The following is a 26,907-nucleotide window of genomic DNA, read 5'->3' on the forward strand; positions in this document are numbered from 1 at the left end:
CAGTTATTTTGAATCGACTATGATTCCGAATTATTGGTAATAGTAATGATTGTATAGATGATTAGTGATTCCTTTACATGTAATGGTAATTTACCGTTTCACTTGATTACATTACAAGTAATCTGACACCCAGTAGTGTCAGATTACAAAGTAAAATCAAGTAATCGTGTAATCCGGAATCGATTACGATTTCCCCATCTCTGGGTTTAGTTATATGGTTCATTGGTACTGGTGACCACCATCTGGCTCCATCATCAGACCCTGAGTACCACCTCTTGTCAAAGGTCTTGTTGAGACGAACCCAACGAGCCTAAACACGAAGTCGTTTACTTACATGGTTCACTGGTACTGGTGACCACCTTCTGGCTCCATCATCAGATCCCGAGTACCATCTTGATGTGTCTTATCATCTTGACCGTATTGTAATTTTCACATTTTTATCATCACAACGTTGTAATACTTTAACATTTAAACATAACAAAGTATTACAAAAGCAAAGCAAATATTTACGGATCTAGGATCAAATTCGTTGGTCGCTGTTTACACACACACAATGCGAGGATAGCCCGTGTAGAAACAAGGCGTCCGACCCACACAACAATAAATATTCTCGACGTTTGCGATGAAAACTCGGAGACCAAAGCGACATACGTCTTACCTCCTCGAGCTCCGGCGCGGCACTGAAATCGCAGGCGTCCGTCGCCGGTAAAATAGCGACAGGAAGGCTAGTTTTCAAAAAATTGGCAAAAAATCATGATAAAATATTATAACGACAAATGGATAACAGCAGTTTAAGCACATTGTGCAGATTATTTATATACTAAAATAACTTCGATAACATGTAGATTTTCGGAGAAATGATCACTTGTTTCGATGTATTTTCAAGACAAAATTGAGTTCGTTTTACTTTCAATTTCTCAATTTCAAAGGATTAAATGATAAATATTGTTTAATGGGCCTTAAGTACAAGATATTTGGAACTTAAATTTACCTCATTTATGAGAGTGATCTTATCAAATTGTACATAATAAGAGCTCCGAATTCTGTGCTTCACGCGGTTTTTCCTAAACGAGCATCAGAAAAACAATCATTACTAATTGAAAAAGCTTTTTTTTTCATATGTTTTTTATTTAACCGACAGTTAATAAGATGTTCTAACTGAAACAAGTACTTTCACTGTCTTTTAGTATGAGTAAAGTGTACAATTTTGTCGATAAATATTGTGCATTTTACAATATATCGCCTTTTTTTGTCATAGCGCTCTTAAGGTTTAATTTGTTTTAATTGAGTCTGTTTAATTATACATATTTTCCAATTCATCCTTTTTGCATGACAAAACTCCTGACAATGTCTACACTAACGCCATCTATACCAGGGCCACGTATCCAGCACCAACACAATGACAGAGGCGTGTACATCCTGCGTGGAGGCTGCGGACAAGCAATGCTGGCTGCGGCGCAAGCGGCTCAAACTGCGGCGACACAACGCCGCTCGCCGCGAGCGCATGGTCAAGAGCTTATCGTTCTGCGCGCTCACGCCTGACCAGGAGGATAAGCACGAACGCAGCACGGCCAGCGACCCCGCTACTAGCAAGAAGAACAGGTAAGATACTATGCGAAGGAAAACAAGACTATTAATATTGTCTTCGGTTACCGCGATAGTTACTCATGAAATAAAACTATGGAAACGGATTATATCGCGTATAATTAATTTACAATTCATCCCGACGAAGACTATGTGTACTGGTACATGCGTATTGCTGTGTGTTATTGTATATATATATAATTACTTCTCATAAAGAATTACATAATTCACTTACATGAGAAAATTTACATTTTATAAAACTAAGACTAAGCATACAGTGTACACATTACACAAAAAAGTTTTTATTTTATTCTAAATAAATCTAGTAGGTAGAAAGTCCTAAACATTAAATAAATGTCATATACAAAGAAAAAGTGACCAAAGCCTCCAGTGCTCCGAGCTGGAATCGAACCAGCGTACTCCGCTTACCGGGCGAATGCCAGAACCACTCTAAATAAATTTCTAAGTATATGACATTTCCGAAGGCTCGTGGCGCCCTCTACCTCGTGGTAGTGTTACTACTTAAAAATAACAAGTTAAAATATTTTCTATGAAAGTAATTTAATTTGTTCTTAGAGGTAGAAAGTCATTACAAAATTAGTTATCACTAAACGCTCGGAACATTTGTGAATTACTACCTGCACTAACTATGTATACCCGCGTGTTGTCGGGTTAAGAATTTCACCACCCCTTTCCTCTCATGTCATGGTCGTAGAAGTCGACTGTGACATATGGGTTCCATTGTGGTGTGGGCGATGCGATGGGCTGGCAACCTGTCACTGCAATATCACAAATTCGCTTTCTTCCATTTAACCCGTTAATTGCCAAGAGTGACACTAAAACTCGTGCTCTGCCTACCCCGTTCAAGAATACAGGCATGAGTTTATCTACTTATGTATCTATACCTAATGTATAAACTATGCTTGCTAGTTCCCTAAACAAACGTCCAAAGTCTAAACGTTTTTCGTGTTCAGGTTTGACACAACATCGACTTCCGGCAACGACAGCGACGAAGAACTAATCAAACAGCAACTCGCGACCATCGCCAACCTCCGCCAGAGCATAGAGAAAACGCACATCTCCTCGCGAGAGGACAACGCCATCCCCGAACAGAACGAACCAGATATCGCAGGAGGCGTTGCCCCGAGCTTCAAAATCGGCCCCGCAGGGGGTCTGGTCAGACCTAGGATAGCGAGAAGCATGGATCGAGAAAAGACATTCCTGGCACTGAGTTTAGGTGACCCTAGCCAGCTTTGGGACCTTAGCATGGATAAGGACTCGGACATAGACAAAAGTGTGACGGCGGGCACGGAGGAGCATAGCTCCTTCTCGGAGCAAGCTTGGGATTTCTATCAGGTTCGTACCGAATTATGTTATGTTATTAGTTTCTGTAATGCAGACATTAGAATACAGTTCACATGAATTAAGTAGCTCTGGATTTACATCTACAATGTACAATACACATATCTATTCGTGTTTTGTTACTTAGAGGAATGCTAATCTATTTAATGGTGTTTTTTTCTTAATTATTTTAATAATCATGTAGGAATCATAAAACTAGTTATCTTTCCTCGCATGTTGATTAGTATTAGTTGACCGTAGTAGTTATTTTTAAACTATTTCTTGACAGGAAAAGTACAATTCAGAGCCGTATTCCGAGGCACCAGACTCGGACGCGGCGCGGCGCCTGCTGGAGTTCGGCGACGACTACCGCGCCTTCCTCGACTCGCAGTCCGACTGCTGCTCCAGCCTGTCCGCGCAGCCCGAGCGCGACTCGCCCGGCCGCCGCCGCGACCTGCGCCACAAGCGCCCCGTCGACACTCCGCCGCGCAAACCCAAAAAATCCATGTCGAGCGCCGAGCGCAAGAAGTCGCTCCTCGACAGTCTGGAGAGGTCCCGGAACAATACTAGCATAGAGAGCAACGACGGCGTTCGCCGCCGCAAGGCGTCCGAGAGCGACCGCAAAAGTAACAAACGGTCGCCCGAGTTCGACCTGCTCAACGTCCAAGCGCTGAGCCGCCGCCGGCACAGCTCGAACATGACCAGCGACGAGGTCAACAGCTCACTAGAGTACACGGAAGTCAACAACCGACCGGACATCCTCGACTCTCTGGGCCGAAGGAGAAGAAACGTCGACAAGAACGTAGAGTCGGAGCTGCAGAAAGTGGCCCTGTCGGAGCTGCGCCGCCGCTCGACCGAGAACGTAGATTCGGAGGACGAGACGTCGAGCCCCAAGAAGCACAGCAGAAGAAACTGGAGCGGCGACTCCGACTCGGAGTCGGAGGAGGTGCGGTCGCTGGTGCGGCGCTCGAGCGCGCAGCTGGACGCGGCGGAGGCCATGATGGCGCGCCACGAGGCGTCGCCCGACCTGCTGCGCGCCTTCGACTACGTAAGGACACGTTTCGATACCGATCTAGATAGCTACACGGAGGCGGAGGACTCGCTGCCGTACCTGACGGCGCGCCGGCCGGCCGCGGCGCTGCGCGCGCGTCTCTGCCTCGCCGTCGCCGCCTTCTCGGTGCTAGTAATAGTTTACATACATCTTCAATGACCTTTGGCTTGGCCGTGTGTCATATTTATCCTTATTTATGTGAGTATACGTATTAAGTACGCGGCGATTGTCAGATTTAGGCGATTCTATGTCTCGAATAATGTTGTGCTAGTATTAGTGAGGTGAAATTTAGACAATAAATGCGACATATTTGTATGAGAAATTGACGAATGTACAAATAACGAGCATTTATAAAATATTTATACTATTTCTAACAAAAAACTGAAATAAGTGTCATATACAAAGAAAAAGTGACCAAGGAGTGGTTTAGGCATCCGTCGCGATAACGGAGGACGCTGGTTCGAATCCAGCTTTGAACATTTGGAGGCCTTGTTCACTTTTTCTTTATATATGACATTTATTTCTTTATATATGAAAAAACTGACAGTCGTTGCTTATAACTATTAACTTGCTAATTTATTCTTAATAATTAATCTTCATCATTTCCCAGGGACAGTATCATTTTGAATTAAATCTATATTTTTTTGTACAAGTACATTACTTGCTTTTTTCATTACTACTATATTTATATAAAATGTTCAATACCCTCAAAATTATACTGTCCTCCATAAGTTTTCTTTGAGTTTTCAACCTTTTATTTGTTTATTCATCTCCTACTAACAGTTTGTTTGCAGTGTGATGTTTTTTGTGCATTTTTACTAACTGCCTTTTATTTTCCCTTTAAATCATCCTCATTTTCTGGTGGTTATTACTCGGTGCTAGGTATCTTAGATATATTTTTCTTCATAATATAATCTTAATCTAATGATTTCTTGCATATTGTGCAGTGGTACAGAAAGCTTCGAAAGAATCATTCGGGGTTACCAGTGGCAATAAAACGATGAAATGAAATATATTGAAATGTCAAATTAACAGCAGTTACATTTGACGATTTCGATGAATTCAGGAATGAGTAAGAAATTGCGCTTAAATATCGTCAGGCATTTGAAATCTTTATGATGGCGATGAGCAATTAATTTATTTTAATTTATGGTATACCTCATTTTAGAAGCGTATTCTTGTCATTGAGTGATATATCTGTACGCTTAGTTAGTAAAACTAACGCCTTCGGTTGTTATCAGTTGTATAGTGCTATATATTTGTTGTGAATAACATATATTGACTGAACTCCGCAGTATATCTCATTATATTTATGTAAAGATAGTTAACCACTTGTTGAATAGGGCTAGGCTGTTAATTGATTTTATTTGTGCAATTTTACAAGATGTTAAAACGATAAAGTGATTATTTTTGTGTAAAAGTTTAAGAGGAATAAACGTGTCGGTTGGAAAATTAAATGGAGTTTCAGTCAATTAACACCCTTCTCTATCAACAGTCAAAATACACATTTCTTTTCATAATCGTTCGGAGAGGTTTCAAGGAAATTTCTAAAATTCTAAATTGTTTGGGCTTTTCCTACATGCTTTCCTAATGTTTGGCATTTCCTTTCTTTGATTAGTTTAGCATTTTTGTTTGATGTAACTTTTGGTTTTGTTAACATAAATTAGAAGTATCTACCAAGTAAGATAAAGATTACTCCTTGTGTTTTAATTGGCATGATCAAAGACTTGTGAAATTAATTGCATGTGACTTGGATTTTTTTAAAAGTGAATGCTGCTTTTGCTAAAGAAGATAAGGAATTTTGAGAAAGTGAGTTAGTTGGAATGTACTTTTTAATTACCTGGCTATATTATTATTTGTATGTTAATATAATATCATTCTTAATTATGGCACGTGCACAGCTGGTAGGTATTCACGTGTAAAGTATTAATTATGCTATGTAAATCCACACTATGTTACTATCTGTAGAACTAAATTAAGTACCTAGTTACTGTGACCGAAAATAAACTGCCAGTTTGGATTTACAGAGCAACTTAAAAGTCGCATGGAAAGATGAGCATTGGCGTAATTGATAATCATAAATCAACATAGTTAAACTCTGTCAAACAAGTCTGTCAGTAAATAAGAACAAAGAAAACTATAGGTATCCTTTTCTCTAGTACCCTAAAGAAAAGGATGCATATAGTTTTCTTTGTTCTTATTTACTGACAGACTTGTTTGACAGAGTTATAGTACTATTGATTCCCATAAATTCATATAATTTTTTTTTTATTGTTGCGGTGGATGCTTGTATTGTTAAGCTAATGCGTAGTCTTACGATGCGACGTTATTGAGAGACATGAGCGAAGGACGTTTTTCATACGCAGACGGAGCTGGAGACGCGTTGCCGGGACAACGTCAACCTGCTGGACGCCGCGCTGGCCGGCGGCTCGCTGTCGCCTGTGTTGCAGCGGGACATCAGAGGTTAGTAGGTACCTAGGATATGATCTTTTGACAACCGAGTGTTATGCGTGAATCGATTGACTGGAATCGGGGTACCGTGCGTAATCGATTTACAAGAGCTGAGCTGGCACGAATAGAATGAGTGAATGAAATTAATAATTATCCTTGCGTGTTCATTTGCGTGCATCTCAAATATTCGTGCCACTTTTATTGAATCTCCACAAGGCAAATCCATGTACAGGCATTGAAGTAGAATTTGGAAATTCTCGAAGAACAATAGTTAGGTACCTACATTCCATAGGTTGGCTCGTCAGATTTTACCTATCGGCGTATAATATGTATAGTTGCCTGATGCAATGCTGCATGACCTGACCACAGTTGAAATACTGATTGTAGACAAGGCTTTACAAATGTACTGAATGTTCACTAAATGTATTTCACGAATTACAAAGTAAAATTAAGTTTAAACCTCAGCGTACCCATGTAAGTGCATCAACGCTGTTCGATTAAAAACCTGACCGCTATGTCGCTACAATTCGGCCCGGAACAATGAACCATACATAAAATCGTATCTTATTTCTCGCAAAAATGCGACCGGTGGCCGGGCGCCGGTTGCGGTTTCTTTACTCGGGTTGCGACCGGTTCTGTACGTGCATCATGCGGTGCGAGGCAAGATGCATTCGATATTTGCACAGGATAACGTTGGACATGTTTCTTTATTATTTCCCAAAGACTGGAACTAGGTACTAACGTTCACATTACAGACATTAATTAGGTTTTTCATAAATGCTTGTCAACGCTGATAACTGATAAGCCGTAACGTAAGTTGTCTTAACATTTACGTTTGTTAGAAAATAGAAAGGGAAAAGATTCTCAAAAAGTATTTTTTCATACCGTATTTTTTCCTGAAATTCCGTAGTAGTTTTTTTGCTTAGTGTTTTATTAGGCATTTTACCGTGTAGCGAATATTGATACTTACATAACGTACGATACAATACTCTTTATTTCACACCTCACATAGTTATGCACAAGAAACAAAAACAAATTAAACAGAGGTGACAATAGGCGGCCTTATGTACCTATATTAACCAATGTATACCTTTACCTACCCAATTAATCTTGTGGTTAAACATGAAGAATGTCCTATAATATTTATTAATCTCTGTACCTACCAAGGCTTCTCCACGTTTGGCACCGGTTTGCCTTGTCGTCCCATTTTGTTATGTATTTTATTCACAGACACGGAATTTTATACTATAGGTACATTTGGTACAAGTAAAAACTTCCAGTCAGCATTAAGTTTGGATCTTCCTAACCTGGTAATTGGAAATTTTCCGTAGCTACAATACTAAAATGGCGTAAATAAAACTCAGTTCTATAGTGTTTGATGTCATCTTTAGACTAGACAATAGACAATTTACATAACTAAATTAAATCAATGACTTTACAATGAAATCATATCTAGTGATTTTTTAATAACTAGTTCTATCATCATTAATTACATAGTAGTGGCTATTTTTATTTTGTCACTATTACGGACAGGCATGATGCAAGCGACTACACCTCATATTACAAGTGCAGTCTGTGAAACAAGTCAAACGAGTCTCCCTTTGATTTTGTAAGTTTTGCTTCCGGTTCATGATAGTTTGTAATCTACTATATTTATCAGCAATAAACCTAAGCGAGTTGACTAATTGCGAAATTAAAAGTAATCGCGGAACGAAGGGATCGGTGACTTGCGATTAATACCTACCTACACTGATTTATCCTTTCCTTTATTAGGGTTGTCAAAACGATTTTTTGGGCATCTAATATATTTAGGAGAAATAGCATATCATAATCCGTTAATCTTTTTAATTTACGGTAAATCAATATCATAAGCGAATACAGTGGTGTTCCTAGTTCAGTACCCACCTATAAGGATGCATAAACAATGGAGTAACATCATTATTTGTGTCATTCGCTGAAGTACACTTGCGCTCACAATCACAAAGAGTCGATAGTTTATCATTCCATATCTAACATCGCTACATCTCTAACGACAGTATACCTTACGGCCTAGCCACGACAATGGTCTAAGGCGGCGAGCGGGGCGGCTGGGCTGCGCGGGAAACGCGCGCGGGCGCTAGCCATGCCACGTACTTTTAGAAGCGGCGGCAGGGCCTAGGAGCGGCCAGAACGTTTTCATATTTAAAAACATGTTTTTTACTGTCGAATATGACTCTAAAGTGCATAGAATGCTTTAATTAGTCAATTACGTCTTGTACAAGAGAATATGTGTGATGACTAAGTACATGGAATTTATTTTATGGCTAGTTAAATGATACTTAATATAAATAAACACTTAGAAAAAAATTAACAGTAAATACGAATAAATACTATACAAAAATATGTTTGAAAACATTATTACATACTACATACGCGAAAGTACAATTCAATTTTCATTAAATAAAGGTTTTGGGTTCAAGACGCTCATAATAAAAACAAAATATTTTGTTTCGCGCGGAATCGCTAGCCCCATCTAGCCGCCTAGGCCGGTCGCGCCGCTGTAATGTCGTGGCGGTGCGGGCGCGGCGCGCTACAGTTGTTCTCGTCGCGCGCCGCCCCGCGCGCCGCTCCCGCGGGTAGGCCCGTAAAAACCCGCGCGCGATTTCGAACAGCGGCAAGGTCGTGGCATGCCTCGCGCGCGCTTCGTTTTTGTTTTTGTGACTTACCGCTTGCCGCTGCCGCAAGACGCCTTAGACCATTGTCGTGGCTAGGCCGTTAGACTCAGAGACACGGCTAAGCCCTTTTCTGCCGACGCGACAATAAACCGTTATCGCCTGTCAACCCTACCGTCTCCCGGAAACGGGCGAGGCGGGCGACCAAACGGCCGGCCCGTCTATTTCTGCCAACGAAAGCGGAACGGTCCCGCTAAGTCCGAAAGAGAGGACACTCGTGCGTTATGTTTCGTTTTTTGTAGCGTTTTTAATGGTTTATTTATGTTTGTATCATTTATGAATTACAGTAGATAGGTACGGTGACTACTGCGTAGTATTAGGTACACGGTACACTACAAGCTTAAATAGGTATTATTAAAGCCAAATACAATAGCAATTTGCACATTTTGCGCTCGTCCTAATTATAAAATAGTTATTTGTTATAAATAAATAAATAAATATTATAGGACATTCTTACACAGATTGACTGAGCCCCACGGCAAGCTCAAGAAGGCTTGTATTGTGGGTACTCGGACAACGATATATATACAAATACTTATATACATAGAAAACGTCCATGACTCAGGAACAAATATCTGTGCTCATCACACAAATAAATGCCCTTACCGGGATTCGAACCCAGGACCGCGGCTCAGCAGGCAGGGTCACTACCGACTGAGCCAGACCGGTCGTCAAACAATACAAGTGTGTTATACAAGGTAAAAATAGAATCCTGAACTTGGCGAGTTATTCAACACACGAGAAGTAACACAAAACTTTTCCCCTCACTAATAGCGAGGAAAGTACAACGCAAAAAACGCGTTTATCACTGCTTCGATGCTTCCAGTAGTTCCACAGGTTGTAAATCATCTTTATCACTAGATTCACCCACTTTTATCAATTTTAAAGCTGAAAAAATTTGACTATTTTCAAAACTCAAACTCAAGAAACTCAAAAAATCTTTATTCATGTAGGCTCAATTACAAGCTCTTATGAATAGTTCATTACATCTATATTATGATCTTAATCTAACCTAATTATCAGATCATTCAAGGCCAAATTACTTTATCCACTAGTGCTGGTATTAAAGGATAAAACATATGTTTCCGAGCTAGTGAGGGATGAAATTTTTTTTGTAATAAAATCCACGCCATAAAAAAAAGAGGTGTTTATGCTATGTAGTCCCCAAAAGGGTGTAACATTTTTTCTTAATCATAGTTAGCCATTAAAATAGTACATTACGATTCAAGTGCGAAAAAAAGGAAGTTCGAAACGATTGGCAATAAATTAAAACACGATCGAAAGGACTTTTCACACGTGTGTCTTACGACGTTTTTCAGTACAGATGGCCCTCTGAAGTTTCGACCTGACAAGAACTGAACCACTTATATTGCGTAAAAGAAACTTGTACTTATTTACATATGAGAGTAAGTATACTAAAATAGTTTTAGCGCAGGGCTAGACAGTTCTCTCTATTAATTTTGCCTCCATATCTCTAGTATCTTGCTTCACAGAAACGGCAGTTAAAGTTCCACAAATAACTTTTGTAAATATACCTACCTAGCTTACTAGCATTATCCCGCTATTGTCTTTTTAGCTCCCTTAAAATAACTGCTAAATTAAAATACTGCAGTGACAGAAGATTAATTGTTCTTAAGCTACGTTAATTAAAACTTACCGACCTCGTTAAATATGTACCTATGTAATATACGTCATAAATAATGTCTCATCAACATAATGCCAACAGAAATACGGATTATAACTGACGTGATCTTAGTCCCATCAAGAGAGTCAAGTGACTAATTTTTACCATTCAAAGAACACTGAATAGAATTTATAAATAAATAAATATTGGGGGACACCTTACACAGATCAATCTAGCCCCAAACTAAGCAAAGCTTGTACTATGGATGCTAGGCGACGATATACGACGATATAAATACATAGAAAACATCCATGACTCAGTAACAAATATCTGTGTTCATCACACAAATAAATTTGTTCCGAAAACAGCCACGAAAATTAAAATTGCAATCGCTGCTCTAACAATAGCAAGTCGTTTTACGTCAAAACGTATAGGTAATCAGTTTGCTAAACACCCACTTTGAACAACAGTGTCAAAAACTAATTGTATGTGCATACTTAACACTAATATCTGCACACAAGCTGTTTCTGCATTTACAAATGTAACCTAAAATACTATTTACCGATGCTGAATTTGAATGAACTGCTAAGTACTTATTGCAGACAAAACATTGCGCACCTAAAGTGCATTTTTAGAACGGAAACACGGAATTTACCTTACATGTACAGTGAACAGTGTAACTTTGTCTGCATTCAATCCATTAATTGTACTCAAATACCTACTTCTAAAATAGATAGTTATTTAAGTATATTGTGAGAATGACCAAGTTAAGATTATTTTTTAAACAGAGCAAACTTTCCGTGGCGTAACTATAGGTATCATAAATCTAGACAGTATATGTCAAAAGTCTAATATAAACAATCCATACTGTCAATACGGTTTTTTATTTATTCACTTGAATATAAAATCACGTTTACTCATGACATCATCTAGACACGTTAAAAAGTAATACAAATACTTCAATGCACAGGTGATATTATGCAGACATTTTTGATCTCAGTGGTGATTTGATCTTGGAACTGCTAACTTGAGTTGTCAAATTAATTTAGGTACAAGTACAATGGCTTGCAAAGTTTTTCTGATCATTCAAGAAGTTAGAGAACCTCGTATTCGGAAAAGTAAGTAAAAAGATACACAAAATATATATTTCCTAATTAATTCTTGTTCTAATTACTCAAGCGGCCAATCATGATAACAGATAGCGTTTGAGAATGAAATCAAGAATTTCCGGATTTCTTTCGGTATTAGGTAATAGTTCAACCAGCGTCATGTTTTTCTTTCAATGCATAGACAATGTATGTAAATACTTGCGCAACATGGCGTCGAGTAGTGCAATGCATTCTTTGGCATTGCCGCCAAAACAATCGCTTTAGTAAATAGATCTGATATTTGCAGTTGGCGAAGACACAAGGCCAGAGCCATATATCTACACTATAGCTGGCGACTGGCGAGCGATACATATGTTATCGTTATCGCGAAATTATTCGACTAACGACTTTTCTTTATCGCAACAGGAACTCGTGCTTGTGCATTCTAAACATATGTCAATAGTTTTTATATATTTTTAATCGTGGCATTGACAGTTTTATTATGCCGTCAATTGAAATTAAAATACGAAGGCCTCCTCGAAGTGCATCGATAAGCAAGCTAAACTAAGGATAATTATATGGAATGCAGGCCATACGACGCATCCTAAGACGTTTTAAAAGGCGACGTAATTGCAATGGCAGACACGTTTGAAACACCGCTAGCCTAGCCATATTGAAAGCTACGTATAGTTGACTATGTTTTGTAAATCGACCGCATTTGTTTTGAATTTGAATACATTGTTGTGTAACATCAAGGAGCTACGTTTTCTATTCGCTTTCTTTCTTTCCCTTATTAAAATGTATTCCGAACGTTTTATAAGCTCTCTAGTCTTTGTTGTTCATTCAATAAATATACATAAGTATGGCCTTGTTTCAGTAAGTTGAAAAATGATTAATTTATAGGTAACTACTGAATATTTTTTACTTCAAACAAAGAGAAGTCACGACCTCTCACCTCAATTGTATTTTGCTCAATGTGATCCTACCTACCTACAAAATCCAATACAGTAGTTATATTCAAAGTAAGAATTGAAACACTTCTTCGAAGGTGTCTTCCGCGCATCAAATGATGATTTCATATTTACTTACATTTGATCCAATGTTATTGGTATCAGGATTTAATAGCGCTTTCAGAGCTGTACTGTTTAATGTTTTACGGGAAGGTCTTTTTGAGTGAGTTGCTTCAAGCGCTGAACTCTCCGGCGGATGGCAGTACTAACAGTAGATCTACTACATGGCTCGCGAACGGTCGCGTTCATTGCTACCCCGAGCAAAAGTCGCGAGTGTTCGTTCGTGTTTATAATTTGAACAAGCGTTTATACTCAGTGTTTATTTCTAAAGGTTTTTTGATTTTGTTGCCTCCTATTGTGGGCACGGTCTCAGCGACCGGTAACCAATCAATATTTCTGAATGAAAAGAAAACGTGTAAATTTTTCCCGACAATAATATAAGAGAAACTGGATGCGCACGAGTGGTTTACACTTTCGCTCGTCGGTGTGTTGCGTTTTTAATGAGAGAGGTTGCATTGTCCTAATTTTCGAACTCTATCGGACCAACAATAGTTTATTGTTATTTTGTCATGTTAAAAGTTACATAGGCATTATAAATAGAACCGCTACAATAAGATTTTTATGTTTACATCCGTTATACTATATAAATAAATGACAGTTGGAAACTTTTATATTTAACTTGTTACAAAAAGAACCTTGAATATTTTATTGATGTAGAATTCTCCACCTGTATACATTCCGAGTATCCTTGCACAAGGAACGCAACTGCTCTTGGTAAACATTCTGCTATCGGACCCGCATCGCTTTAAACAAACTGCAATATGTATGCGGTATTTAAATACATCTACAAGATAAGATATACGGCTATAACATAATTATTCTCAGTTCTCGATGCCCTTGACTATCATCTCTGCATTTAACGTCTTATTATTATGTTAAATCAAATCAAAACACATCAGATATATGTATTACATTAGATAGTCAGCATAATCAGCAGCAAATTGTCGGCATTGCCAAGTAGTGAAAAAGTTTCTAAAAGTAACGTTTTCGATTGAAATCCACTTGTCTAATTCGTTCTGTTTTTTTTTTCGTGATAAGTATAATACATGAGTGCTTATTACTCACAATGCTCATTATGAATTCATCAACAATATAACATACCTAACCACAAAATTAAAATTTTGAAAAAAAAAAAATCGATATAGTGGACCGATTTTCATGAAACATGGCTAAGAACACTCCTGACTAATTTCGTTTTCAAACAAAAGAAAACTAAATCTAAATCGGTTCATCCGTTCGGGAGCTACGATAGCACAGACAGACACGTCAAACTTATAACACCCCGTCCGTCGTTTTTGCGCCGGGGGTTAAAAACAGCTATAAGCATTTAATAACGACTATCATAGTCGAAAAAGAAAACTAGGGATCTAGGTGTCTTAAATATAAAACAAAAGAAAAACTTGAACAAATTACTGATATGAAAAACTGCAGATAGCCTAGCTATTATTGCATCATCTGATAGATTGAGCCATTTATTGACTAGGTACCTACCTACACCTAGATACCAAATGTCATAATAAGGTGAGCGTCAGAATGGCGGGTGTACATCAAGCAATCCTGGTGTGGTATACGTCAGGAGTTAGTGCTAGCAATGTGCAAAATGTGCGCCAAAATTCGAGCAATGTGCTCTTTGAACTCCAGAGATATTTAAGAAATTAATGACACCCGCCATTCTGACGTCAGGTTGGCGGGTGTACTTCCAGTTCTAGCTAATGGCTGCTCACTCGAGGGTGAAAGTACCGCCTAAGGTTAGTGCTCGCAATGTGCTTCCACATGTATGAAACACACACTAATTCGAGAGCCGTTGAAGAGTAATATGGGATTGAATAAATATATCTATAAGTATCACTTTTTTGTGAAAAGCGCCTGCATGTTAATGCTGCATTGCAGGCAATGAACATTACTATTTTATTTCAGCAGGCGTTATAGATATATTTATTCAATCCCATATTACTCTTCAACGGCTTTCTGAATTAGTGTATGTTTCATACATGTGGAAGCACATTGCGAGCACTAACCTTAGGCAGTACTTTCACCCTCGAGTAAGCAGCCATTAGCTAGAACTGGAAGTACACCCGCCAACCTGACGTCAGAATGGCGGGTGTCATTAATTTCTTAAATATCTCTGGAGTTCAAAGAGCACATTGCTCGAATTTTGGCGCACATTCGGCACATTGCTAGCACTAACTCCTGACGTATACCACACCAGGATTGCTTGATGTACACCCGCCATTCTGACGCTCACATAATAAGTAATTACTCACGTAATCTATGGGATAAAAAAACTAGACTTTATTACATCAATTTACTCTTAATTTGAAACCAGTTGAGCAGAAATATTATGTAATAACTATCGCTAATGATGCTCAATATGATTCGTATGTTTACGAGTGGGTACCGTCCCGCGAATTCGCATAAAGGGTGGTACGTACAGAATTGGGCGCATGTGTCTAATTTGAACGTAATGTATACATCATGCCTGTAATGTATTCATGTTGTGTAACCCTCCATGTAACACTGACTCGAATTGATAGAAGGCAGACACCATAAATTGACGCATATCAAAAATACATTAGCGCATAAAGAAATCATCTGCATACTGTGACTTGCAGTACAGCATATTATAATATGGCGGCGCTAATGACATCATACTTCTAGGTTTGTGAAAGTTGCGGTTGCATCATTAAGTTGTGTTTATGGCCATTAAGTGGTGATTGTATCGCTTTTATGCAAAATGTACATTACTTGCTGAGGTTTCTGATAGGTATTCATTAAAGTTGAAATGAAAATTTAAATACTGACTACCGTGCTACCGCAGATAATTTTTAATATGTCTAAATCAATGATTGAGTATGTAATGTAAAATTATAATGTCCCATGCAGGAAGATATGCTATCCAGAGTAATTACATAGCTAACGAATACACAAGAACCGCTTATGATACAGCTTCATTATACATTTAGTTATAATAAAGCCCTACAGGATCTTTAGTCGGGTTAGCACAGTTCATTGTTCTTAAACCTAAGTATGAGATCAGAGACACTCCTCAAAAGCATAAATCCGTACGCGCCTTCTGCAATAACGTTACTCTCATATGAAGCCAAGTCGCATGACCTAAAATATATAAAATAAATATTACACCATTTACATCGGTTTAAAATTTACGATAAAACCCTGGTGAAAGGATTTTGCATTCGCTTTATTCCGATTAAAATTGTGTTCTTGATCAGGTACGCGCATTAAACACAAGATCATGAATGCCCTTAATAAAATTGTCATTGACTGTTTCTATGGCTCTTTCGTGGGGCAAGTCGTATGTCTATAATATATTGGCTATTTATTATTAGACTATTTATTTTACAATTATAAGCTACTCTACTTCCATATAATATGTACAACTTCAATTGCAGTAAGGGTTTCTTCTCTTATAACTGCTTAATTGCTTCCTCCAGGACCACCAAGTTGAATTCCTAAAATGTTGGATTTGCAAAAAGTTGAATTTGCAGGATGTTGAATGTTAAAATGTTGAATTTGCATTTTGTTGAGTTCTTTTCATGTCCAAATTGCATAAAGTTGAATTTGCAGCTTGTTGAATCCTAAAATGTTGAATTTGCAGAAAGTTGATTTTGCGGTGTGGTGAACCCTAAAATGTTGAATTTCCATAAGATTGAATTTGCGGTAGGTACCTACAGGGTGTAGCAAAGGTCCCGAGTGATACTTTAACAGCTGATAGGGTTACTAATGACCCTAAGTGCGATACAAGTGAAAACATTTCGAAGTTCGAAAAAAATGAGTTTCGATTTTTTCCGCTTAAATAGCAATCAGGGTATTGACCTTGTCGGCCTTTCGAACGTCGTCTAATTTCGAAAGTCACATAAAAATCACCATTATTTCCATCATATCAAGATTCCCCTTTCGAAATTACCCGAGCATTTCTGTATGTCGAAATTATCTCAGGGCATACAGAAGTATAAATGGCGAACTTAATGCTTTGAAACATTCTCTACCAGTCAACCAATGGTCAACCAACAGTCAACCAACCAGAAAGATTAAGTAGGTCTTTAGTGTTAAACGGTATTTGGTTTATTTGGTAATTTTTATGTGATTTGTTCAAAGAATCGTGGACTCTTTTAATCCTGATAGCTTGATAGGAGAAAGGAACTGTCCCAAGATTTGTTTTCCATTCCGTTTACCAGTTTTTCATAGCTATATCGGTAATGGGATGGACAATCCCAAAAATGTCTGGAAATCTTGGGACAATTTTTTTCTCCTATTAGGACCAAAAAGCTCGCGATTCTGAAATCATATTAATGCGCGAAATCATATTAAAAAATACACATGTTAAAAAAAGATTCCAGGAATATAAACTTGAGTTCCTAAAATGTTGAAATCCCGAAATGTTGAAAGTATACATTTTGAGAATTCAACTTTTTAATATTTCAACGTTATAAGAATTCAACATTTTGCGAAACTGAAAAAAATCAACATTCTGGGAAAGTCAACATTTCGGGATTTCAACATTTTAGGAATTCAACCTGGTGGTCCGGGAGGAATTGCTTATATGTATTCTTCTATGACGACCTGTTCAAGTGTTGAATGGTTTAAAATGGAGTTGAACGTACTTACAGAAATAATAGTACATTTCGATACAAGTGCGAAAAAGAGGAAGTTCGAAACGAGTGGCGATAAATTAAAACACGACCGAAGGGAGTGTTTTAAATCGACACGAGTTACGAATTTCCTTTTCGCACGTGTATCGAACGACGTTTTTCAGTACAGATGGCTCTCCGAAGTTTCGACCTGGCATATAATGAACCACTTCTCGCACTAGTGCGTAAAAAAAACACCATCTGTACTGAAAAAAATGTTTTGGGGGGTCAATGACAACCATTAAAAAGTTTTCATTATTTTTAGATACGTGGTAGGAATTTTATACTAAGTATGTCGATGTTTGTTTTATACGTAAAATAAAATAAATAGTTCTGGTCAGAATTTGAAGTCTTGTTATCAAAGTTAAGATCTTTGTAACATATGGCTTCCACATGTCACAAACAGGAATCATTTCTAATGCTTATCGAAAGTAGCTAGGGCAGGCTTGCCCTGTGAGTTTCACTGCAAGGTACACATGCCACCTATGAGTAATTACTTGTTACGCTTCTATCGGTGGCTGTCGATCACGGGGAAAAGGGAAACGAAACGTGGAGTAACATTTACGGAAATGATTGTATCTGGCTATCTAGATGTAGACTAATGTAGGTAGGGGCTGAAAAACAGCAATAAGTGCGTCAATGACTATAATATTTACTTAATACATAATTATATTTTGTTTGTTAGTCAATATTGGAATGAAATAATTTAGCAGGTCTATGACGCTTTACGAATTATCTATTCTTAATTTCAACCCATAAATACATTTACACACCTTTTAAATCTTGTAATGTAAGTACTACAATCAAACTGCGTCTACATTTCGAATTTAATTCATAGTAAGTAGGTACAACATCACAAGAAATGACGTTGTCATTGCGATGTTTTGATTGAACCTTTTTGCTGGATGAGCAAATTCATTGGTGTGCTTACCTACCGATTCTGCTGCTGTTATGAGCTCATGAGGTGAAAGACCGGCTGACTCAGACCTACTCAGGCAACTTTTTTTGACAAAACAAGTATTTTAGTTATTCAACATCTTTGAATTTTACACGGAAACTGAGAATCCCGTTCCTTATCGTATTTAAAATTAACTAAATATTTCGAAAACTTTTTATTTTATTAAAACATTCGAAAGTTTATTTTTTGTTTCAAGGATCAGTTTACGTAAAAACAATGTCGATGATGTTCAATAACATCGATTTCTGTTATCGATCTTATCTGATATAAGGGCAAGAGAAACACCTGAAGGGAATTATCATATTGTCTTATTTGTTTTGAGCAAAATGGTACCACACATATCTGAAACATATACTTATACTTCAGTGGTTTTAATAAATGCTCCTATCGACCGACTTCTATTCTCTCATCTCATTGGGGTCATATACAGCATCACTTTTTGAAGCGTCTCATTAGGGTTAAACACTAACTAGTTCTCATGACAAATACGCATAATCACTCATAGCTTCATTAATTCTATTGTCCTTTCTGCTCGTGATATTGTGTCCTATTGTAATGTGTTTACAAGCTATAATTAATTGGGTCCGTGAGTAGCTAACGGTGTATCAGACCGGCTAATCTAGTTCATCTGTACCGCTATATCTAGACATTCCTGGTTCCCTTTTTTGCGTAGATTTCTTTTAATTTTCTATAATGGCTGTTACTAGAGATAGTTTATCTTGTTTATGATTACCTTGAACTAGGCTAGGGTACTAGCTCAGTAGGTACAGGAATCAATAAATCTACAGACTCATCGATATCAATTTAAATAAAAACACGACGGTTAGGGGATATTAATATTCTCAACCCACGCTTGTTATAAAAGTCCATTACGTATTCTATAATTGCCTATTTCGATCAAATTACATAAATAATACCTCATTTATAATGTTACTTAAACAAGGCGATGGTTAAAATAAGGTTCGGTTCTGCTTTCTAAAAAACATTGCATGCAAAAAACATAATTGGTAGCGTTCTGAATAGCCCTTATTCAGAATGTAAGTAATGGACGGTGTAAAAACATATAAAAGAAACAACACAAAGCGTACGTTGAATGAGAAACTGCTTTAGAAAGATGTACCCACTGTATAAATAGAAATGACTATTATAAATTAAGATTAATTGTGTTGTTTTTCGAGCTTTAATTACAATTTATCTAGTTAACCAGTTTAAAACAATCGACATTTTGTCAAAAAAGCGAAAGGTGCATCTTTCTTTCTGATGTAACAATCGGAACATATAACTTGCGGTCAACGGTCTTAGATAACAATCATTAATTCAATTCCGTAATTCTCTCCGTATAGATCTTTGCCACAATTGTGGGCGAAACGGCCTTTTTCTCAAATTGCATCATGCGCTAATGATAGGTTGATATGATTGGCGTGATAGCGGGCGTGAAACCAACTATTTGTATCATTATTACAGTTTATTTAAAGTGACCTGATCTGACCGGAAACTGGAACAAAGTACTATATTGAATTTCTTAAAAATATGGAGACCGTCACTACTTTTCTTTATGGAGCATGCCTAACTTGCTTCATACTTATGCAAAACTTATCGATAGTTTTTAATAAAAGTGGATATACTGTTGACTGTTGTTGCGTTCAACAGTGTATTTTTGTCATAGCATTGAAGTCACTAATCATTGCAATAGTCGATTATACAGCCATGAAATGACGCAGACGCCAATCAGAAATCACAAATTACATCTAGATTTCTCGATAATGGCCAACTGCACGTGTTTATAATGTTAGTTCTCACAGATTCGCTTGGTACGGGTGCCTCGTAGCTATTGTGTATGTCTGTGACAATTGTGTATTATGAGAATATTATTTTCGGATTTCTTTACACTCAAATCGCGTTCCCAAAACATCGTGCTCCAGGTTGCGAGCTCTCCCGTAGCATACTCGTAGTAACTATTCGTACAACTAATCTTTGTATAAATAATACTCTCCATCGCGAAATACTCTATGCTCCGTAATGTCACTGTAGCACTAATAAAGAAGAGCGATACTTTAGAGAGACAGGATGCGTTTCGTTTTCGTGACGCAAGCAATTGTCACCTTGGCTAAGCACCCAGGTGACATTCTACGATTAGTGGCAGTCATGTCGTGTCGCAGAAGGGCGCCAGAGTGAGCGTGGCTATTGTTGATTTGGGTCGAGTCGAGCGATTCTATTCAAATCTGTCTCGATCTCTTGTCAAAAGCTTTAACGGTTCAGTGATAGTAATGATACAGATGGTGTAATAGAAATCATATCGCTATCACAAGGATTATGGTAAACTGTACCTTGAAATAGTAATGTATCAAACAATAACTGATTAAAGAAAATCCTTCTTCAATGATAACCTCTCTAGCTAAAACAGGAAGTGCATCAATATGAAGTTGTAAAATAGACGGGACTGAAAGTGGAGTGATGAAATAACATTCAGTGAAAAAATAGTGATTCGTGATATCAAAATGAGTCTATCTGTCGTCACTACGACAAGCAACACTGATGAAATTGGTAAGTTACAAAAGAATAAGTACCTATAGAATAAGATAAGCATTAAGTTTAACTTTAACTATTAGTCAGATACTTGCTCGTATGCGAGATTTTGGAATTACCATTACATACTATCCACTGTGAACAAACGCAGCGAGTAGAATCTGTGAAGTCGACTAAATTCAGTATAGTCAGCTGCAGAGATAGTTGACCCCCTGGCCCCCTTTCAAACAGTTTTCTATGCAGACAGAGATCAGCCGAATGCAGCTGATTGTAATACATATACTAGTTATAAGAGCCTAATTAATCGTAAATTCTATAAATGATGCCGTAGATTAGGTCAAGTTATAAGGCAAATTAACCCTTTCTGACCTCTGGTATCGACTTCATATATATTAGGTATTTATAAAATTGCGTTTTCTGTTTTATTCCAGCCGTATTACATTTACATTAGCCGGATTAAAACATGTTCAAACCTTTTCGTTCCGCACCCACGTAGTTAGAATGATGTCATACTTGAGTTATTATACTTAGGACATACATCAGTAGCTGTTAAGTCAATACAAAAACCTTAAGGATATAGACAAACAATTCTGCCTTTAAAAATGTCGTAGGCAGGTTATCGACGCAAAACCGGCTTTTATATATTGCCCTTGTGGGTCTTAACTTAAGGTTAAAGCGTAGCCTAATAAATATGTATTAATAATCGCACTAAGTTAACCGTTCAACCCTATTTCACGTAAGTGGTCCGTTATCTTGGAAGTGCTTGACATACTATCACAGCGATCATTTTGAAATTGCCAGTAGCTCCCGGTAGCGGCTACCGAAGTAAGCCAAGCAAAGACATGTAGCTAAAGCAATTTTGTGTGGCCAGATCTTATACGTTCTTAAGAATACGCGAGCGCGGGTAGTTTGCCTCCTCGAGCTGTCTACTGTAACATGAGCTCAAGATCCGTAGCAACTGTATGCAGTGTTATAATGTTATCGTAATTATTATACTGGTTGAGTAAGCCTTCTATTTGCCAGTGGCCGGCAAGCGGTTGAACGACACCCCAGCTTCGGTCTTGACCTAGGCTAGTCCGCCTACGGCCATGCCCACGCCTGCAGCCTGGCACTGTTTTCTCTAGGTCTAATTATATCGTTAGCCTGCAAGATACGTTTATTAGTTCGTGGGCGCTAATGATAATGCACGTGCAGATTGTATTTCGTTAATAATATGATTCATAAACTTTGTAAAGTTAAAGTACCTAATGGTAATAAATAGAGAATCGTTAATATATATCTTAGGTAATAAACGATAAATGCCTGCTACTTCGATGAAGTTTGAATTGTATAATATATAGAAGTCACTTATATACCGTAATAGTGCTCCGTATTCAACGGAAGTCCTTAGATATTATAGTTTCTGTAAATAGTCAAGACCAAATAGAAACATGACCTGATGTGTAAATCAGCGGAAAATACTGGTCCATATAAGTAAAATAATTGCCAACTATGGCGCAACAGGAAATCCTTAAAATGTCAAACGTCTTTCCTTACAGAAACTAATTACTTTTATCGCCTAACACCTACGCATGAGAATTTTGTACCGACTACAAAATATGTATTAAATTTCTTCTTATACAAAAATAGTACATTATGCATTGTGTTTGCGGACGTTAAATACTGCAAGCGAGACGATTGATTGCGACGGATGCCGTGCCGGAGCGATTTAAAGACTCAAGTAATATGCAATATTTTTACGCTCACGGTGCATACAATGTTTTTCATCACACTTGCAAAAAATGGAAAAACGTTAAAAAAAGTATGGATGTGAACTTGAAATTTCATAACTCCCCGGGAAAACGGTTTTCTATAACTCCCGCTCCGCCTACGTGCAATTGCACATTAACTGTGCGAATGCGTCCTAAGACTATTATCTCATGAGTGGATAACACGTGTTTTACATCATGAGTACACGATAACAGAGCAACAGATCTCATTCCGTCACATCAAATCATAAGTTCCAAAATTAGCGATGCAGTAAGGCAGTAGGTCGGTAGTTTTAACACTGGCAGCATCGTCCATTCCCATTTGACGTGTGATTCTGGTTCCTTGAAAGACCAGCATAACTTTACCCTTTAAGAGTTATAATAAGTATGCATAAACAAAGGCTTATCTTGCACTGGTTTCTTCTAGGGTTCTACTACTCGCCTCTTTCATATATTTGACCGCCAGTGTCCGAGGTGTGCCGATAGGTTACAAACAAGTTATTAATTATTTCATTCATAGTCATTCATTATCATTATACTCGGAAAATCGAAATATAATCGAATCGGATATTAATGAAGGTGTGCGGTTCAGTAATTATTTTTTCAGTACAGGTGGTGTTTTTTTTACGCACTAGTGCGGGAAGTGGTTCATTATATGTCAGGTTGAAACTTCGGAGGGCCACCTGTACTGAAAAACGTCGTACGACACACGTGCGAAAAGGAAATTCGTAACTCGTGTCGATTTAAAGCACTCCCTTCGGTCGTCATTGCCAAGTAATTAACTACATTTTTATTGACACATTTGATATAAACCCTTTCTTCTAATCTAGACTATCGTAGTCAATAATAATATCCTAAAATAAATATAAGTAGGTTAGTACGTAAGGTAAAGGTACCTATATCACAGAGTTTAATACAAATAGCGAAGTGAGGGAATATCAGACACCGAATCAGCTAATTCATGCTTGAAATGATGTAACCAATTATTCATCTAGATTTCTTATTCCAAGTTCGGCCATTAAATAAGTTACATAACTAATGCCAAGCATTAAAATAAATATAGCTGTTATACTATTTTATTTTACTTCAGTACAGTCTCCGATGCTGATCACTTATGAGCGAAGCCAAATAGCCAATTACTGTCGTTTAATCAACTTATTCGACATCTAGGTCAATATCTTGACCCGTACTTGATAACCTTTGCCATACCAAATGCGGTATTAGGTCTTCAATCGCGGTTAGCTTCGTGTTACTGCAAAAGGCGCGTAGGTGTTTGGTTATTATTTGCTTAACTAAGCAGACTAGTTGTCATGCCTAAAAATAATCTCTTTAATAAAAATAATACAAATAAAATGCGACAGAAAATGTTGCACTCTATATAGACAAATAGAAAAGTATCTAGATGAATAGAAAACTAATCGACCTTTAACAAGGAGAACTCACGTTTTAGATTAGATGTGCGGAGATGAAACCGCGCATGGGGCACGGCACGTGACGACAACCACGACCAATCGACCATGCCTACTACGAGTAGGTACTCGTACTGTAGTTTCACAGAGCGTTCTGGCGAAGTTTGAGAACCATCTGACAACTTTTTTAATAAATAATAATTTCACAAGTATCGTTTGCATCGGTAAAAAGCGAAAGTAGCGAAACCCCGCCGGTCTCTCCCATGAATCGCGGCAAAAGCCAAGATAACCCAAGGAAAAAGAAGATCGTATACATCGGTAGATTCGTTAATAAAATCCTTTGAATAGCTACTTGCATTTGACTAATTTAGGTTAAATGGGCAGAGCGCGAAGTAAGAGTTTAAGTGTTGTAAGTAAAATAAAATTGACTGTTAATTTACAAGAAAATGGTGTTTGTGTAAACAGTTAAGTGAAATCGTCTAGCCCGGAAACCCTAAATTACAAGATCTAATCTTGTATAAGGGTACGAAAAACATCATAAACATCAACGTAAGTCGTAAGCATACCTACTGTCCGAACGGCCTCAGGTTTGTTCTTGAATGTCTGCAGGCAAATTTATTTGTCATATCGGGGTCACCTTGAATCAGTCGCGCTGCAGTATTGCATTACTGACTTCATCCATCTATTGTGGCATATTTTACTTTGACCCATTTAAAATTGCACTATATCACGATTTCTATTAACATTTAAATCATACTCACCTTCAAAAAACAAGTTTAAAGTACAAATACACACCTTAGGTCTTGTTAAACAAGCGTTAAGTTAAACTAGATGTAAATTACAATGGTACCTAGATTAATACTGCAAAGTCGCGTTAGCTGTTGATAAACTAGCTTCGTGGACTATTTTAAACCTTGCCTCGTGGCATTACAGCCTCGCCATACTGTTCTTTAAATCTCTGAAAGGTTAACCGGTGGTTAGTGGTGCAAATAGTGCAGTGGCGACCTTGCCGCCTCGCCGGCTGCGCCCGCGCCGACAGTTCCGTAATGGATTGCAACAACTAGTATCCTGTCAGGTATCGTGACAAATTGCCAAGAAGATAAATTTCCGGTCTAAAAACGAACTATGTTATACGTTGGTGAGTCTCTTTCTGTGCACTTTTATAGCACTCTTTTATAATAAACAACGATGCGTTAACAACACTTTCTAGTCATAAGTTAAGATTTTGTACTAATCTGATGCCTGCCTTTTCTTTTCATGGTGAAATACATTTAAGCCCGACAGTTCATTTCCAACTTTTGTCAATAAAAAACCCATAATACTCAAACATGTTAATGGGTGTATTTTACAATTTGTTTACTTTCACTCCCACGCTGAGGATGTGAAGCTGTCGCGTGGCGTAACGACCAGTTTCTCCACGTATGGACACGGAATATGTTATTTTCGAAAGCCACGCCAAGGATTCAATTTAATACCAACCCGTTAATTAATTCCTGCAGATCTGCAAGTTTAATTGTGTAATCTGCAAGTCTGAATTTTAAAGTGACTATACCTCCTTTACCTTGTGGAAGTTAATAAAAAGCAGTCCATAATATCCATTCCGAATTTCGCGGATAGGTACGGTACGGTCGCGTTCCAATTCGCAAATCGGCCTTAAGGGGGAAGCAGTAATTTAACTCTGAATTTGACGGACGGCTGCCGTGCTACGCAAATTGGTTGTGTTTCCGGAACGCGGAACGGTTCAGACTTCAGAGTACCTCAAATCATAAACATGTCTGTTCATTACGGCAGGACTCATATTTCCTTCAACAGTTATTAAACCATGTTCGGACGTCTAGACGTTTGGAAACCATTAGGGCTAGCTGTAACCTGTAACTGCGCCGACACGACTCGTAAATTAAGACTATTACGTACCGAGCACCAGACAAGTTCATGGACCCAATGACATTTAGGGCGCTATTTTGGATCGTGCACACTTCGCTGGATGCAGCGTTATTCCCTATCTATTCGACTGATTTACGACCATACGTGTCTGGTGCTGTGCAGAAATAATGAAATAAATTGGCCGCCCTAAAAGCAGAAATAAAACATAAATACTCCCATATCCCAGCTTCGTTATACTCGCATTAAATTTACTGTTCACGGGATTAAGTAAAACTTGTAGTATTTCTGAACCGATGTTATCGCTTTCGGCTCGTGAGGCAACCAGTAGTTCACCATCAACGAGAGGAAATTATTACCATCAGATTTAGACATAACGGACACCGGGCACGTTTGGAAACCACTTTAACTCTTGTTAAAATTGATATCGGAGTATCCATTGGAAAACTACTTGAATGTGCTGGCCATGCAGACACTAATCGTTTCTCTGATAAAAAAAAACTCACGATCGTGATCCATTTATTACGCTTGGGTAGCTAATGAGATTTATGAGTTTTCTAAAGACGTTTTTCTACTCCAGCACTTAAATCTGTCAATTAGATTATTGTCAGCGGTATCCAAATTAAGTTCATTTGAGTAACGATAGAAAAGTCTATTTGTCTATAGGTTCATATGATAACTGCTGAGCAGTATTCATATGAATATAGGAGTTCTGTAAGTTTATTTTTAAAAGTACAACTTCCATTTATCAGGTATGTTTTCATTTGCAATAATAAATAACTCTTAATAAATAATATAATATTTAGGTTCATAATT

General features: G+C 37.8%; 1 protein-coding gene across 2 annotated transcripts in view; it reads left to right on the top strand.

Moving 5' to 3' along the window:
• Positions 1-26,907, top strand: part of LOC125229228 — a 356,537-nt gene that overhangs the window by 323,697 nt on the left and 5,933 nt on the right. For both annotated transcript variants that reach the window (XM_048134026.1, XM_048134034.1), the window contains 4 exons: positions 1,376-1,602; positions 2,559-2,940; positions 3,215-3,973; positions 6,343-6,439. In XM_048134026.1, coding sequence (XP_047989983.1) covers positions 1,376-1,602; positions 2,559-2,940; positions 3,215-3,973; positions 6,343-6,439 — 1,465 coding nt within the window. The remainder of the gene's footprint in view (positions 1-1,375; positions 1,603-2,558; positions 2,941-3,214; positions 3,974-6,342; positions 6,440-26,907) is intronic.

This window comes from Leguminivora glycinivorella, chromosome 1 (genome assembly GCF_023078275.1).
Source record: "Leguminivora glycinivorella isolate SPB_JAAS2020 chromosome 1, LegGlyc_1.1, whole genome shotgun sequence".
Taxonomy (NCBI): domain Eukaryota; kingdom Metazoa; phylum Arthropoda; class Insecta; order Lepidoptera; family Tortricidae; genus Leguminivora; species Leguminivora glycinivorella.